The sequence below is a fragment of the Giraffa tippelskirchi genome, chromosome 7 (genome assembly GCF_054371585.1).
Source record: "Giraffa tippelskirchi isolate mGirTip1 chromosome 7, T2T-mGirTip1v1.2.pri, whole genome shotgun sequence".
Taxonomy (NCBI): Eukaryota; Metazoa; Chordata; class Mammalia; order Artiodactyla; family Giraffidae; genus Giraffa; species Giraffa tippelskirchi.
In genome coordinates, this window is record NC_137281.1 from 49,011,418 (window position 1) to 49,028,339 (window position 16,922).

Consider the following 16,922-nt stretch of genomic DNA (forward strand, 5'->3'; position numbering starts at 1 on the left):
GGCGTGTGGGCTCTAACCCAGGACCCCGGCCCTGGGAGTGCGACATCTTCGCCGCTGGACCACCAGGGAAGCCCTTGCTCTGACTTCTTTAATTCAACATGATGTTCTTGAGATTCATTGCCCCTGTTGTTGCATGTGTTGTTAGCTTATTCTTTTATCCTGAATAATGTTTCACTCATTGTGTGAGTATTCCACAGCTTGTCCGCCTTCTTCTGTTGGTGCATGTTTGTGGGTTGTTCCCCATTTTAGGCTATTGTGATCAAGGCTGCTTTGTGAACAGTCGTGTCTGAGTCTTTTTGTGGGCATTTGTTTTTATTTCTCTTCAGTAAATAAACGCCTAGAGCCCTGGAACTGCCAGCTCACAGGGCAGACTGCTCGCTCTCGGAGGAGCCGCTCAGCAGCCCTGCAGCGTGGTCGAGCCGCTCTTGTGACCCAGCAGAGATGTGCGAGCTGCTGCTGTTCCACCCTGGGCCACAATGGGTGTTGTCGGTCTCTGCTGCAGAGATCAGACAGAGGTGTTTTATCCTCTGAGGCAGATGTAAAAAGGGAGAGTCTGTCTGTGGTGTGGGGAAGACAAGTGTGGAGAGAGGGCAGTCGGGGGTCACAAACAGGAGCTCAGGGTGGCCCGACCACTGGGTTTATGGAGGTGGGCAGACGTGGCTGGGGTCCAGGTGTGTTTTGAAGACAGGATGGGCAGGATTTGGTGGGGGACAGGCCACGGGATCATAGAGAAATGAGGGTGCCCACCAGGGTCGCTGACGGAGCTGGGGGTGCCATTTCCTGAGACTGGGGCCAGCGTGGGCTTGACTGGGAGAGGGGCGTGGACCTTGGGGCATCAGAGGAGAGTTTTCTTTTTAAGACGGAAGGCGCTGCATGGAGGTTGACGGACTGGTGAGTGAGACAGGGCTCACTCAGCAGTGAAGACAGCTGCCATGGCCGTGTTCTGTGCAGTGAGAGGGTGCAGTGTGCCCCTCGGCATGTGGCGGTGCTGCAGCGTCGGGGAGAAGGCTGGAGAGGGTGGGCGGGATGTGAGTGGCCAAACAGGGGCGGGGGAGGGGGTGTTAAGGATGGCAGGGGGTGGGCCCCGGGGGCCCTGGGGATGGGTGGCCAGTCATCTCAGAGGAGCCCCCACGGCAGAGTGGCGTGTGCATGCCTTCGCCACGGCAGCAGCCTGATTCAGGACCGGGGTTTCTCACCCAGGAGGAAGGACGGGTGGGGGGGCAGTGTGGCATGCTCCTGCTGGGTGGAACTGGACTCAGCACTTTGGTTCCAGATTTGGGGCTTTCAACCCCCTCTTAATTGTAGGTTGTCTTGCTCTCTTCTGAGCAGTGTTTGTTTTTTAATATCTGGTTGTGTGGAATCTTCCTTGCTGTGCAGGCTCTCTAGTTGCAGCCAGCGGGGACTCCTCTCAGTTGCAGTGCACGGGCTTCTCACTGTGGTGGCTTCTCTTGTTGCAGAGCACAGGCTCTAAGCTTAGCTCCAGGGCATGTGGAATCTTCCGGGACCAGGGATCAAACCCACATCCACTGCGTTGGCAGGTGTATTCTTATCCACTGTGCCACCAGGGAAGTGCTAAACAAGGTTTGCTATGAAGAAGGAAACTTCGCCAGTCCCTAGTTACTATCATCTCTGCTTGCATCAAAGGTAGAATACTTCACTCTCCCCGAGAAAAGACCTTGTGGCTCTGACTATTCTGTCATATGTTCTGCAGGCCCAGCAACAGCTATGACCCAAATCTACCACCTTCTCTAAGAGATGCTTAGAGGTTTGAGGAAATCAGCCCTGTAATATCTAGTTAGTGATAATAAATGATATTTCAAAAAGTGTTTTTTTTTTCTTTTTTCTGTTAGTTGATCGACTAGGTAACATAAGTACTTGGGCAGGTGTGTTCTTTACCACTGTGCCACCTGGGAAACCCACTTGGTAAATTTGGAAGGTTTTGAATATATATGTTGCTTATGGTCATGGTAAAATGTGTTCACTTGTAAATTTCAGAAAAGTTGGAGAAGATTCGAGATCATGAACGAAAGGAAGAAACTTTTACGCCTATGCCCAGCCCTTACTACATGGAGCTCACCAAACTGCTGTTAAATCAGTGAGTAGCTCAGTGGAGCCCACAGCCCGTCGGTGCTCCATGCTCGTTCCCAGGGGAGCCGGCAGGTCTGGACCCCGCTCCACCCCAGCCCTCAGCCTGGGAGGCATTGGGCGCACACACACTGGCTGGGCTCTGACTCTCCTGCTTCCCCTTTTCCTTCCCTCTCCTGGTGAACCCCTTGTTCTTTCTGTTCTGCATCCTAACCGTCTCTTGTTACTGGACTCCATATCAATCCCTCCCTATCTAACAGTGGCTTTTCCTTCATGGCAATTACCATGTTAGTCAGGCTGCACCCCTCTTCTCCTTGGGGCCTGTGTGTCTGAGCTCTCCCGTCTCCTGCACAGGGAAGGGCCAGGGCTCCCGTCTGCCTATGACCCTGAGCTGGATGGGAAGGCCCCTGGGACAGCTCCCTGTCGGCTTCTCACTCAGCCAGAGGGCTCTTCTGTAGAGAAGGCTGCCGTGGGCCTCCCCTGCCCTCTGGAGCCTCTCCAGGCTTGTAGTCCTGCTCGTGGTGTTCACGCCGCATAGCCTGGCCCCCCTCTTCCTCCTCTCACAGCTCTGTAGGCCTTCCTCTGACTCTCCAGGGTCCGGGGTCACACTGGCCTCTCTCACTTCTGCACCTAAGGAGAAGGTCCAGGTCCTCAGAGCGCACATGTGCCTGTACACTGCCCCGTCCCTCTGCCCAGCGAGTCCCCTGTCCCCGCCTCCCTCCTGGGTTTAGCACAGGTCCCCCCCCAGGTAAGCATGCCTGTCCTCATCCCTGTCTCCAGGGCAGCTCTGCACCTTCCGTAGCCCTTGTCAGCTGCTCTTCTCTCGCCGCCGCCTGCCTGTGCCACTCCTCTGCCCCTGCCCCCTGTTCTCACAGACTGTCTTGTGCCCCAGCAGTGCCTGGTGCTCACATGTTTGTTGCTCACGTGTTTGTGAATGAATGAATGAATCAGCGGAGAAAGCAGGCAAATATAGACAGCGTTGCTTAGGAGCAACTTAGAATGTAGTCTGCACAATGCCAAGCTTTTCAAACGCTGAGAACCTTTTAATTGGTGAATTCAAGGGCAGGTCCAGAATGGAAATTGGACTGCTGCCTGCTGTAGAACAGCGAAGGCTGGGTCCCGTGCACGGCACTGCGGATTCAAGTGGAGACTTGCATCACGTCCTGGGCTTGTCCTTGAGTTGACTTGAGGCAGCAGTTGCGCAGTTCACAACACTCTCCTTGTACAACATGCTAAGTGTCCTACTAGCAGTGGAATTGGTCCTGTAGGCCCGAGTTCCAGTTCTGTGGGGTAGAGACGTGGCCCTGTTACCTGGTGTGTGTGATAATCTGTTAGAACAGCCTGATGCAGCCCTCACGCCTGGCGCTGCCCGGGAAGGGCTCTGTGGCTCGGAGGATGGAGGGACACGTATTAGGGGAGAGGGTGTAGGCAGGACAGAAGGTGAAGAGCCCAGGGCTGTAGAGCGGGGCTGCTGGGACCCACATACCTGGTGAGGGCAGGGGAGCGGAAGCTGTGTCTCCAGGAGGATGTTCAGGCATGGGTGGGAGGGGGTGTCATTCAGAAGACCCAGAGGGCTGCCTCAGCAGGGGAGTGACTTCAGAAAGGAGAATACAGAAGCAGAGGGAAGGTCTGCGCATCTTTAGGTTTTAGGGTATCAGGTACATAGTTACTATCAAAACCCGTTTCCTTAGAGTCATTCATTCAGCGAAGGGGCCTTTGTTCTGCAGTGCAGTTCACAAGGAGCTGTGGGCCTTTGTTCCTTCACCTGCTGTTCAGACTGTAAGATCCAAATGTTTATGTCTTAAATAAAATATACATCAGTTTTATACCACTGACTCTTCGCCTCCACTTGTGAGCTCATTATAGCCTCTGGAGGCTCATGCAGCCTGTAGTCCCTGGAGTTCATCCCCGGACGCCTGGTGAAGGATGTTGGCCTCTGCTTTTGTCTTAGGTTGTCTCTTCCTTTAGAGGTTAAGGTTAGTTTAAAAATGTGTCACAGGAAGGCTGTCAGTGCCCTGCGTGGACTCCAGGCCAGACTTTTACCCCAAATTTGCTATGTATGGGTGTGCTATTTATGCTGATTTGCTTTTTGTTTTGTAATTTTTGTAAATGTGTCTTTGTTGTCTCTGTAGAGCAGGACGGTCTCTGTCCTTCATGAGCTTCTATGAGGATAGAAGTGCTCTGTAGTGCAGAGGACTGTGCCTGGCACACAGCTTTCGTCTGCTTTCCCTGGGGGGCTATAGCCCTGGGGTATTAGCATTAGAGGTCACGACCTCTGAGCCGGCCTTCGAAAGAGATGCATTCTAGGTGGGAATTGTACAGAGCACCCAGTTATCCCGAGACAGAGGAGGACCAGCTCAGAGCTGCTGCTCCGATACCTCAATTTTTTTGGTGAATAAACAGAAGTCCTTGTACTGCAGGCTGCCCAGGACAGCTAGTATGAGCACAGCCAACTTGGTGAGCATCCTGGCTGAATTTTCCTGGCACCAAGCTTAACTGCTAGAAATTCTTACATTTTAAAACTGAAAAGCGAAACAGACTTTGAGCCTCAAACAGCTTCTGCATTTCTGTCTAAATCTAAGCAGTGTTTAGGAATAAGCCACTTCTCCCTGGATGTTTGCTTAATTTACTGCATGTTTCCCTGTGCAATTTATCTTACCTTTTCTTCCTTTAGTGCTTCAGACAACATCCCAAAAGCAGATGAGATCCGGACCCTGATCAAGGACGTGTGGGACACTCGCATAGCCAAGTTCCGGGTGTCTGCCGACAGCTTCGTGAGGCAGCAGGAGGCACACGCCAAGGTGCGCACGACGGGCAGGGAGGCTCCGGAGCTGATGCCCTAGCCGGCTTTCAGAAAATCATTGCTCATTTGTTCTTTATTTTTATCCAGTAGATTTAACCTTTCTTGAAATCAAAAACTAAACCAGCTGTTTTCCCTCACATTTAGCTGGATAACTTGACCCTGATGGAGATCAACACCAGCGGGGCTTTCCTCACACAAGCGCTCAACCACATGTACAAACTCCGCACAAACCTGCAGCCTTCAGACAGCGCCCAGTCTCAGGACTTCTAGGCGGGGACTGCTTTGTCCAGGCCCGCGTCTGCTGGCAGGAGGCGCACCCACCAGGCGGTGTGAGCATTCGGGACATGACCGAGATACTCACGTTTCTGGAGTTCTAGACCACTTCTGAATCTATGAAAAAAAGTGCAGTGACTGGTTGGAAAGCAACAGGCTTATGCTCAGTCGAGACATTCTGTAATTCCTCGTGTGTCTGGGAGCCAGCTGCCTTTCATGGGGGAAGAAAAAGCACTGGCAGACAGCAAGTCCCCCAGCAGATGGTCGTGTGCAGGTGAGCGTTCAGTGATGGCGGGTGTTGCTTTTAAGATAAGAGATACGGCAGGATGGTGATGTGGCCACGGGCTTTCTCTTGGGCTGCATTCAGAGTCTTCCACAGAGACTGTTCACAGTGTGGGACTGCCCATGAGCACTCAGCTAGTGACGGTGACCCGTGTTTCTCATTAAGCCCCGATACCCAATAAAGGTGGAATCACCCAGTTCTCTTTGGGTTTTTTTCCTGCATCACTCCCACATGAAGGGAGCAGGCTCAGTGGCTAGGAGGATCTGACAGACCAGACTGAGAGGTTTAGCAGACAGTGTAGTGTGCACTTCCGACCCACACTCTTGGGTGTCTCTTGTTTGCTTGGCTGCTTCTGGGTTAAGGTCTAAAAGGTTGTTTATCAGCAAGAAAGTAGGGAAAATGAATTCCATGTGTGTGTAAGTGAAGCTGAAGACGCGACGCCAGGGGAAAATGGGGCCTGTGCTGTGGTTCTTGGTGGACAGAGGGGACAGCCTGCTTGAGGCAGCCTTGGCTCAGGCCAGAGTCCTGTTTTTCTCTAGGAGAATCTTCAGCTGTAGCACCGCTCGGTTCCTTACTGAAAGTACCTTCCCTCAAGTCAGGGGTGGGGGGCAATGACTGTCCAGTCCTGTAACGAGCAGGTTCAGTCATCAGCTGCTTCTCAACAGTCTCACCTGCCATCTCCAGGGTTTCTGGGGGAGGTGGGGGTGGGGTATGTGTGTGATCACATGACCAAGTGGGCCTGAGGAATGCCTGCTGGTGTTTTTACCCTTCAGTGTTTAAAACTCAACTTACTTCGTTACTTGGGCACTACTTCTCCGTCCCAGGTTGGTCCCCAGATGTCCCTCTCAACAGCAGCTTGTGTCTGAGCACTGAAGGGCCACACAGAGGGACTAGGACCCAGGAGACTTGTCTCCATAGTTACACCCCCTCTCCTAAAACTGGGCTGAGGTCCAGTTGAATCTGTCTTCACACTTGTAAAGCTGTAGAATCGTTATTTTTTCCCCTTACTATAACATAAAAAAGACTTTTCTCAACATGATTTAGGAAGATTTTATTTTCTGGATGTTGTCAGAAATTACAGCAATATATTCATAAATACCTAATTACTACATTCAACAAATAATATTACAATACAGTTAATTCAAACAAGTACACTTAGAACAGGTTTAATTTCACAGCATCTAAACTGCCCCCAGAGTGACCGAGGCACCGTTCCTCCTCCCCCCGAGTCCTGGTTGACTGTCCTAGCAGTTAGCACAGGCGCAGCAGAGCAGTGGGCTGGTAGCGTGGTCCTCCTCGGCTCAAGGCAGAGTTAAGGAGGTCAGTTCAGCACTGGATCGGAAGGAGGGGGACAGGCTACTGCAAGCAGTGACGTCAACAGCTTGGTTACTGGAAGGGTACGGGGCTGCTGCTAAGTGGCTAACTACACCGTTAAGAGGAGCAACTTCCTGTGCTAACCATCCCCATCTGGTGGTGGGTCCCTGGAACTGTCTACACTTTTAAACCGTGGCTCAGAGGGAAACGGTGTATGTGGCTTAGATTTGGACATGGGGCAGCATCATGAGCTACACGATGGAACGCCACTCCACACACAGATTACCTGGTATAATTATTTGCTAGTTTGCTGAAGGTGTGGGCTCCTTTTAATATTCTTTGAATTTCCCTGAGGGTATAATCTTTTTAGCACTTTCATGCTGCCAGTTGTTACACTTTAGAATATAGACTAAACTGTTGGTCACTTATGTGAGATAATAGATTATGATGTTTTATGCCAGTTTGCCTGTTTTTGTGAAACAAAGACTCAAATGATCAGGTCGTGCAGTGCCAAGTGTGAGGGGAAAGCTCTAGTTCATTTCTACTGATCTGATTAAATGCACAGAGCCACACGACTCAGCTTTGGCAGGTACTCCTCAAGTTTAGCACAACTCCTTCAGGTCACAAAAATACTGACACAAAAGTTCCAGAATCAGTTCTAGAGTAAATTTGCTGTATTTCTGAACTTTGTCTTTCAAACTCAATGTGAAATAGCTGAACAGAAAGCTTCAGGGATTCCATATTTGTCTCAGCTTTTAAGCCCAAACTGAAAAGAAACTGATGCTACTATGTTCTTTCAGAATAAGAGTTTTCAGGTTATAAACTATTCAGTGGGGGTGGTGGGGAGGTGGGGGGGGCCATGACTGGGTATACTGTCTCTCAGAGAGGTACACTTTTGTTTTCACAAGACCCTCTGTCCCTTTTTTCTTTTTCATGTTGCCTTACTGGTCTGTATTTATATTCTGATTGTCGTATTACTTCTTGAGCCCTAGAATATTCAGAGATCCTCACAGGTAGGTGGGGGAGGGGGGTGCCACTCGGAAGGGGAAAGCTGTTAATACTAGCTCAGGGACGGAGCTGCCACCCCTGGGCAGGTGTCCTTTTAACCTGTGTGCCATGAACTCCTCCCCAGCCAACACACAGCAGCCAAGGGAGCCCCCCGCCAGGTGGTGATGGGTAGGGGCTGTGCTTTTCCCATCTTGTCATCAGGTCTGTTCTTCCCTTTGCTTCTAGCCAAGGCCCTTTACCAGCGCCCAGGAGCAAAGGCATCCAGACATTTTCTGTGATGGAGGAGGGTGACTGGGGGAACTGCCAAGATGTAACCCTTAGGCCTTCAGAAACAGCAAGCAGGTTTTAAGTAGAGAAATTCAGTGATGTTTCGCCCTGACTGTTGGCGGTGGGGCTCCCTCTAAACACCCGTCCCCACCTGTGGCACATGGCGCTCTCCGTGTCTCTGCAAGGGAAGAGGCCCCCAGAACAGCTCTCAGTTCTCAAGTCGTTTCTGTAGAGAGGAAAGCGCTTGCTGACTGCTGATAATACTGGTGGCACTTTTTGTCTGAGTTTGCTAATAACTGGAAGATTCTTGGCAGGCATACAATGCAAACTGCGTGGGAACAGATAAAGTGACACAATGCCATCTGCCAGCAAGCTGTTCTGCGGAGCTAAGGTCTGGGCTGAGGGCGTGGCCACTGGTCACAGCGCCTGGCCTTCCTGAAGGTCAGCCAGCCTGTCCCCAGGCCAGGGCGGAGGGGCGCCCAGGCCTGATGTGTGGTCCCCTCCCCCAGGCACACCAACCACTGGCTGCTTTGGCCTCGGGTTTAGGCCCACGGGGGAAAGAGCTGCCTTCTTGATCTAGATGCAACCCAGCGTGAACCGGCAGCAACGGGGGCAAGGAGGGAGGGCTCCCCCGGCCCGGCGCTTCGCCCTGATATGATCATCCCCGTTTCCAGCAGCTCCTGTGCTCATCACAGTAAGTCCACGAGGAGAGGTTGTGTCGTACGTAGTTCACCCTGCTTTTAGGCTGTTACAGAGCTGTGCATCTAAATTAAGCCCCTACAGAGTTTCTACTTTGCTCCTGCTGAGACTGCTCTAAGACACCTTAGCACCCTGTCACAGAAACTGCCCCCTCCTCAAAGATTCTTCTCACGAAGCGTGCATGCGTGCGTGCATGTGAAGGTGCACACACAGCGCCTACCTGGTTCCCGCTGGAGACCAGCAGCGCCTCGCTGGCTGCGGGAGCCGGGAGGGCCCAGGGGAGAGGGAAGGAGGAACCATGGCTTTCTACATCACTCTCCGGTGCAACTCAAAAATGAAGTGCTCACGTAGGCGCCAGTGGTAAGCTCTTTTTACTTTTCTTCTTCTTTAATTTTTAAAAACACTTCAATAATGTCCTGACCAGCAGCAGTACAAACACTAAAAGCAAGGGTTGTTTTCTTTTTAGCCCAGAAAAACAAAACAAAAACAAACAAAACCTCCAAACAGGAAAACAAACAACAAAAAATCCCCCCAAACCACATATTAAAAATGGCAGGCTTTTTATAACAATAATTAAAGTAATAAAAACATACAAAACTTTGTTTTTTAATATATATACACAGTACAAGGCTGAAGCACCTTTGACTTTTCTCTCAAAATTTACGTTTATATGAAAACACCCCCCACCGCAGTAACAATCGGGTGGGTGTGGATAAATGTATACATAGAGCTCTGTACATTTTCCCCCACGAAGGAATAAAAAGGTACCTTCAGTTTGTTGATTCACTTTAGGTGAGAGCTTTTCCGGGGAAAAGCCTTTGGGTGAGGCTTCAGTACTGTTGCTTTGTGCTCCTAGGACCTGTTGCTTTGAAGAAAATTTTGCGGAAAAATAACTGAAACAAATAAGCCCTTTACTTAGAATGCACCCCACCTTCCTTCTGCTGGAGCAGGTCTCAATCCTGGGGAGGAGTGAGACCAGCCACCCCACGGCCAGAGCAGCCTGGGTTCCTGAGGCCAAAGGACCTGGCAACACACAACCCGGCACAAAGCGGCCCGCTCCACCTTACGCACCCAGGGGCTGGGAAATGGTCAAATTTTAGTGTTGGTAATGGAACTTCATCTTGAGACTAGGAAATGACGACGTGGGAAAGGATAAAACCACCTTTAAAAAAGGAAGAAACTGTGGGCGTCTTACACGGCTTGCTTGCTGAATTACAAAGGTGATTCAACTGCACTGAAGTCAAGGTGAGTTCGTTCTTTTTTTCTGGAGCCTGGAATCCTTTGCTTCATGCATGGCACATTCTCTTTTTTTTTAAGCGTCAAACCTCCCAGTGAAAAATATTAAATATTCAAGGTAATAAAATAGATAATATTTCTATACTATAGGTTCGGCCTAGTGCAAGGGAAACCGTCACCTCGGGTAGCCCTTGAAGTAACCTCTAGGCCAATGCATCGCAGGCAACGCAAGGCACTTCCGTAAGTGATCCAGTTCCGCCTGGAGTCGCTCCCGTTCTGAAACAATCTTCTGTTTCTGGCTCCTCAGCTCCTGGAGAGAGAGACTCGTGTCAAACCCGCAGTTCACACAGTAAGGAAGGGGGTGGGATGCGCTCTAACTGCCCCCCGAGTCTCAGATTCTCCCAGCCCTGCTCGCTCTCCCAGCAGCAGTGTCTGCTGCTCTTGCAGCTTCAGCCCTGTCGCTGCCAAGCTTCTGCTGCTTCAGGAGTGGCCAAGATGTTCAAGCCCCAAACACACGACAATCCCCCTCCCATGGGCAGGAGGAAGCCGGCAGGGTTCTCACTGCCACGGCTGTGTGTATGGGGGGCTCCATCCTGTCCCAAGAGCTCTCCTCCCTCCTTCCATTCTCCTGAGCATGTCCCGGAGGGGAGACTGACACAGGCAGTACACCAGCCCCCAAAGGCACACGCACTTAGCACCCCCGCCCTTCCAGATCCATGTTCTGCAAACAGATGACACTTCCCTCCTCAGGTAAATCTTGGGCAATCAGCTGATTCCTGAATTTACCCCCTAATACTGTTTGGATCTCTCAAGAGCACAACTTCCCTTCAAAACTTGTCTGTATGGGTGCTCTTGAACCCAGGCTCGAAAGGCTGAATGAGGATAACCACTCAAGAAAGCCTCCCAAGAGCCAGTCTTATTCCTGAGACTTACCGCCATGCTGTGGGAGAGCTGCTCGGCCGTGAGGCTGAGGCTGTAGTGCTGCGCCTCCAGCCGCCTGCACTGCGCCTGCAGCACCTGCCGCTCCAGGTCTTGCTCTGAAAAGACAAGCCAGGGTAACGTCTTCTGCATGCAGGGCCCCAGGCCTGGCGCGTGGTCTCCTCTCTCTAGAGCAGCTGGCCAAGTCCTCTCCTTTGGACCACATGGCTCCCTGACCTGTCAATCGTGCTGGTGACCCGATGTCACTCAAGTAACCCAACCCAGTGGAATAAAGACCAAGGACGTAGCATCCAAAGGCAATTTAAGGGATGCAGATTAGGAAATAGTAATAACTTATAGCCTTAAGATGCATTTTTCAAAAAGAAAGATAAAAGGGTTAGACATGAAAACTTTTAAGCTGTTAGAAATTTATAGTTTTAATGAGTAAAGTAAAACCTCTGCCTTTCCAAAAGATACTGAGCTTTAAATCTTCAAGGATAAATCCCTGTTTTAACAGTCTCCTCAATAGGTGGTGCTGAGAAAACTAGACAACTATATGTAAAAAGAATGAAACAAAACACTCTATAACACCATACACAAAGGTACATTCAAAACGGATTAAAGACCTAAATGTAAGGTTGGTTATTATAAAAACCCTTAGAGGAAAACATAGGCAGAAGAATCTTTGACATAAATTGCAGCAAGCTCTTTTTTGATCCGCCTCCTAAAATAACAAAAACAAAAACAAGTGGTGGGACCAAATTAAATTTAAAGGCTTTTGCACAGCCAAGGAAACATTAAAACAACCCACAGTATAGGAGAAAGTATTTATAAAAGATGCAACCAATAAGGAATTTAATCTCCAAAATATACAAACAGCTCATGTAGCTCAATATTTAAAAAAAACAACCTAATCAAAAAATGGGTGAAGATCCCCCCCCTCCTTATTTTTCTTAGTGATTCTTGGGTTCCCTGACTAGGGAATGAACCCACACTTTCCTCACTGGAAAGTGGATTCTTAACCACTGGACCACCACTTCACCATCTGGGTGAACATCTAACTAGATATATTTCCAAAGAAGACATGCAGATGGCTGAAAAGATGCTCAACATCACTAATTATCAGAGACATGCAAATCAAAACCACCACCTCACACCACTCAGAATGGCCATCAAAAGATCTACAGTAAATGCTGGAGAGGGTATGGAGAAAAAAACCCTCCTACTCTGTTGGTGGGAAAATAAACTGGTGTAGCCACTAAGAAGAGAACTATGGAGGTGCCTTTAAAAACTAAAAAGAGACCTACCATATGATCCAGCAATCCCAATCCTGGGGGCTATATATCTGGAGAAAACCATAATTTGAAGAGATACATGGAATCTTATGTTCATAATAGCACTGTTAAACAGCCAAAACATGAAAGCAACCTAAATGTCCATCAACAGAGGAATGGATAAAGACGACGTGGTATATATGTACAATGGAATACTACTCAGCCATGGAAAAAATGAAATGCCATTCACAGCAACATGGAGAGACCTACAGATGGTCATACTGAGTGAAGTAAGGTGGAGGAAGACAAGTATATCACGAATACATGATTCCACATATTATATGTGGAATCTAAAAAAATGGTACAAATGAACTTATTTACAACACAGAAATAAAGTCAGAGATGTAGAAAACAGCCTTATGATTATGAGGGTGAGGGATAAACTGGGAGATTGGTATTAACACAGAGAACTCTGCTCAAAATTCTAATGGCCTGTATGGGAAAAGATTCTAAAAAAGAGTGGGTGTATGTAACAGACTGATTTTGCTGTATACCTGGAACTAACAAATCAACTATATACTTCAATAAAAAAAATATAACTGTTGATACTCTTGTGGCTATGAGGGCATTCTTTTTGATTGTATTGAATACTTAGCTGGTTTTACGATGCTTATTTCAAAATATCTGAAATGATCATGATATTCATGATAAAAACTTCTCTACAATACGGTAATAAGTAGAATTTGGAAGTGGCGACGGCCAGGGTTCTGACGTTCTGGAGGCCGACAAGAGCTCACCTCCTGCGCTAAGTGCTGCTCCAGGAGGACGAGGGCCTGTGGGCGCGTCCTGAGACACACAGCCCGCGAGGCGTGCCAGAGAGGGAGACCTGGGCTCGGCTGGGTGAAACACTGCCTTTTTTAGGACCTGTGTGTGTAGCCACAGCGCGAGGACGGACAGGATGTTCAGAAGCATGACAGGACATGGCGGGGCGAGCAGGCCCAGGTCCGTACTGTCACGCCGGGTGGGGCAGGCACTCAGCACTTAGGTTCCTCCAGGGAGGACGTCTGCCCGTGAGGAATGGCTGTTGCAAGCTAGCCCGGGCACCCCGGAAGCCCGAGGAGCGGTTCTGAGGTTCCTATCTGCTGTGGCCGAGGAACCCGGGGCCTTGTCACTCAGTCCCCAGCCTGGCGGTGGAAACTGGCAGCCACCGTGAGCCTGCTGAGCCTCCCGGTACATCCTCCCTGGGCCCCTGGCCGCCTCCCCGGCCCTCTGTACCTTCCACGTGTTCCTGGTAAGCTTCCAAAATGGCCTCAATCCCCTGCCACTTGCGCCTGGGGGGGTCCTCGTCGTCGTCCTCTCCGTCCTCCTCCTCCTCCGAGTCTGGGTCCATCTCCTGCCCCAGGGGGCCCTTCCTGCTGGTGGGGGGCTCCTGCTGCCCATTATGCTGGGGCGGAGGCAGGCGGCTGGAGGACTGCAACTCAGGGAGGTTGTAGTGGACGGACGCGTCAACCTTGTGGTTCTGCTCCGCCGACAGCATGGCTGCGCTTCCTGAGGAGGGGAGACGGCTGTCACAGGGCCCCGGGGACACGCCCCGGGGGCAGGTGACACGGTCAACAGGTCCCAGCAGACACGACGGAGCGGCGCGAGGCCTGTGCCCTTCGGAGACCAGAGATGGCTCCATCAGAAAGGCTGGAGAGCGCCGCCGGGATGGTGGCAGAGCTGGGTCCAGGTCCCCACGCTGTGCCGGCGAGCTCGGCTGGGTTAGGCTACGAGCCGCACCGCCCTGGTCTGTAAAGCGTCCGGCCTCAGTAAGCGTCAGTCCCCTCTCCCAGGACACACAGGCGCTCTGGTCCCCAAGCACACCCCGTGCTACCAAGAGTCTGAACGGGCTGTGCCTGTCTAGACCAGGTCTGCTCCACCTCCCTGTGCGGATGGCAGACTTGGGCAGTTAGTGGACCCGTAAGGCCCAAAATGGCAGGGGATGGATGACGCTCAAGTCCCGAGGAAACAGTCAAGTGTAAAGTCAGGGAAGGCCTGAGATCAGGCAGGAAAAGTTAAATCCTTAAGCTGCTGAAAAGCCTCTGTGGGTGTGTCTTAGAGGGAGCACAGGGGTTTAATTTAGTCACACAGCCAAAACATTTCCTTTCTTGAAAAATACGACTCTGAACTCACAACAAATATCCAATAGAGGAGAGTTTTTTTTTTTTTTAAATCCACATAAAAAACCACTACCCTTCACTTTTTCATTTCATCCCTGCTGACAGCATTATTTTACCTGAAGGATACTGACACCGTCACACCTGTTTATCTGAAAACGCTTCTTCATCTATTCAGTTTTTTACTGCCAGTCGTAGGAGGGAAATTTTTAAAATTGTTTTGGCAAAATAATGTGAAAATAATAATCACATAATTTTCTCTCAGCTGTTGATCCCTGAGCATTCTTTTCTAGTCAGTTTCAACTTCTGATTCAGTGGGAATGAAACGTACTGACCCCTGTACTCTGAACTGTAGTGACTCCCACACCGAGATGTCCAAGGGGCATCTTGACTCTGGGGGCTCAGGCACGGGCCAGAGCAACCAGAATGTCCCACCAAGTGCCGCTGGGTCTGGTTATCAAGGGACAGTGGTGTTCCCAGGCGAGTCTGCGGGCAGGCTGGGAGATCCTTGTGCTGTGAAAGGCATGGATCCTATTTTTGCTAAAAAGGCTCCTTGCCTGTCATTACTGAAAGGAAGGGCTTTACAAAAAAGTCAAATGACTTCTGTTGGGAGGCAGAGCCTGCCTGTAACACCAGGTGCCGTGCCCCCCCAAGTCCTAGCGGCCTCCTCACCTTTGTGCTTCTGCAGGGCCTTCTGCGTAGACTGCAGGACGGACTCATGGAACTGGTGCGCGAACTCTTCCGCCACAAAGGGTTCCCACGGCTTGCTCTTCCCGTTGATGCTGTGCGACAGCGGCACGGGGATGTCCTTGGGCGCGGGGCCCCGGACGTAGTGGAGCATGCTCAGGCTCTTCTTGCCCCCAGGGGCCTCACTTGGCCTGGCCTTCTCAGCGCCGGCGGGGACTGGCTCCTGGACGCGCTCCGGAGGCCGGAGCTGTTCCAGCCTCCCAGGCTCCGTGGCCTTCGGGACGTCAGACAAAGAGGTGGCGATGCCCACGGGCTTCTCCGTGTCCAGGGAGGCTTGCTGCGTGGCGGGTTCTTAAGAGACAGAAAGTGAGGGACATGGTCAGAGCCACATGTGAACAGGCCGACCCTGATCTCTAACCTAGGACAGAGGACCCGGACTCCGGAGCCATTTAATTTAAGGTCAGCGTGCACTGTTTGGTCTGAGACGGGGTGTGTTTAAGCAGCAAGGCCATCCTTGAAAGGTGCCCCAGGAAGGCGTCTGGGAAGAAGAAAAATGTGAAGGAAGGAGCAAGTCACTTCTGGTCATCCGAGAGGCAGGAAGTCACACAGCCAGATCCAGAGAGAAAGATTGAATTAGGAGCCAAGAATGGGGCCGGACCACCAAGATTTCCTGCTTTGTCGGCAGGACAGCAGAGTCAGAGCCGTGAGAGAGAGAGAGAGGAGTGAAAGCAGGTGTCACGGGGCCTGCGAGACACACGCCGGGAGCACAGAGCCCAAGCGGCAAGTGCTGAAACTGAAACCCGGGCCACGGCGGGGGGGACAGACGGCGGCCACAGCCACACCCGCCACCAGGCCGAGTCAGCCGGAGGAGCCAGGACCCCCACACCCCTGAAACCGTGACTGCTCACACCGTGTTCCGCTGAGATCTTCCCATGCGCAGGAAGCTTGAGAGAGAGAAGGGAGAGGAAGAAAGAAGCCCGCCGTGTCCAGGAGGAAGGCGACCTGGGGTGGTCGGTGGCCTGCGGCCCTGGGCACCCCCGGGACAGTCCCGGGGGTGGCGGATGGGGCTGGCCTTACCGCTCAGGGACACGGCAGGACTGTCCCTCGGAGAGCTCCTGAGCGGGTCTGCCACCGCGGCGGACAGCGCCTTCTGCTTCATGGCCTGGAGCAGCTGAACAAGTCTCTCTTTGTCTGTGAGAAAAGCAGCCCGAGGTTACCTGGGGGATCACGTCACTCCCGAGCGGGCAGAGGAGCAGGAGTGTGGCTCAGGCCGCGGCCGGCAGGCGCGAGTCCTTCGGAACGAGAAACACGAAGCCACGGGCGCAAGCTGGCTTGAGAGGAAGAAAGTTCACTTTAGAGCCGGGACTCCTCGGCTGTCACCACCTAAGGTTTCAGGTATGTTCCAGGAACAGTGGTGCGCGCGTGCAGCGAGTCACAGGGACCTGCTAGCCTCTGTGGGTGAATTCTTATTTTTAAAAGTTGGCCTCAACACAGGAAGCAACCTCGAAAAGCCACACCGTGCCTCGGGGCAGGCAGGCTCTCTCCTGGTGCGGCCCACTCCCCGCTTCCCCGCTGCTCCGGCCGCACGCGTAGCTCCCATGACAGCTGCCACCAGGGAAGAGGGACACACAGACACCCCGTGACCCCGCAGTTCAGGGGCCTCTCGCTGAACTGTTGACACCTAAGTGGCCACATTGCCGCTGGCTTCCTTAGGACTTGAGTCAGGCCGAGAGACGTTCTTCTCAAACAAAACCCTTCACGTTCCCAAGGATGTGTTGTGGTTGCATCACTGCCCCTTTAAGGGAGAGCAGGAATCCGCAGGAATCCAGGCCCACCGGTTCGGCCCAAAACGAACTTAATGAGTGAAAGCAACTAAAATGAATGACCAGTAAGCACTCTTGCTTTCCTCTGACTTGCTT

The 16,922-nt window shown here is 51.5% G+C and overlaps 2 protein-coding genes across 12 annotated transcripts in view; one reads left to right on the forward strand and one right to left on the reverse strand.

Annotated features, from left to right (window-relative positions):
- GINS2 (GINS complex subunit 2) overlaps positions 1-12,764 on the forward strand; it is a 37,124-nt gene extending 24,360 nt beyond the window's left edge. The window contains exons 3-6 of one of the 2 annotated variants that reach the window (XR_014059947.1): positions 1,996-2,095; positions 4,760-4,886; positions 5,033-5,435; positions 8,543-12,764. Coding sequence is in view for 1 of the 2 variants with exons in the window: in XM_081511549.1 (XP_081367675.1) it covers positions 1,996-2,095; positions 4,760-4,886; positions 5,033-5,158 (353 nt within the window). In the remaining variant the exon portion in view is untranslated. Of the gene's footprint in view, positions 1-1,995; positions 2,096-4,759; positions 4,887-5,032; positions 5,641-8,542 lie in introns of those variants that run through there. The other variant, XM_081511549.1, reaches the window with a different exon arrangement.
- Positions 6,481-16,922, reverse strand: part of GSE1 (Gse1 coiled-coil protein) — a 395,186-nt gene continuing 384,744 nt past the window's right edge. For all 10 annotated transcript variants that reach the window (XM_081511539.1, XM_081511538.1, XM_081511540.1 and 7 more), the window contains 5 exons: positions 16,081-16,194; positions 14,989-15,354; positions 13,436-13,708; positions 10,902-11,005; positions 6,481-10,278 (listed from right to left, as the gene is read on the reverse strand). In XM_081511539.1, the coding sequence (XP_081367665.1) occupies positions 10,144-10,278; positions 10,902-11,005; positions 13,436-13,708; positions 14,989-15,354; positions 16,081-16,194 (992 nt within the window). In that variant the 3' untranslated portion in view covers positions 6,481-10,143. The remainder of the gene's footprint in view (positions 10,279-10,901; positions 11,006-13,435; positions 13,709-14,988; positions 15,355-16,080; positions 16,195-16,922) is intronic.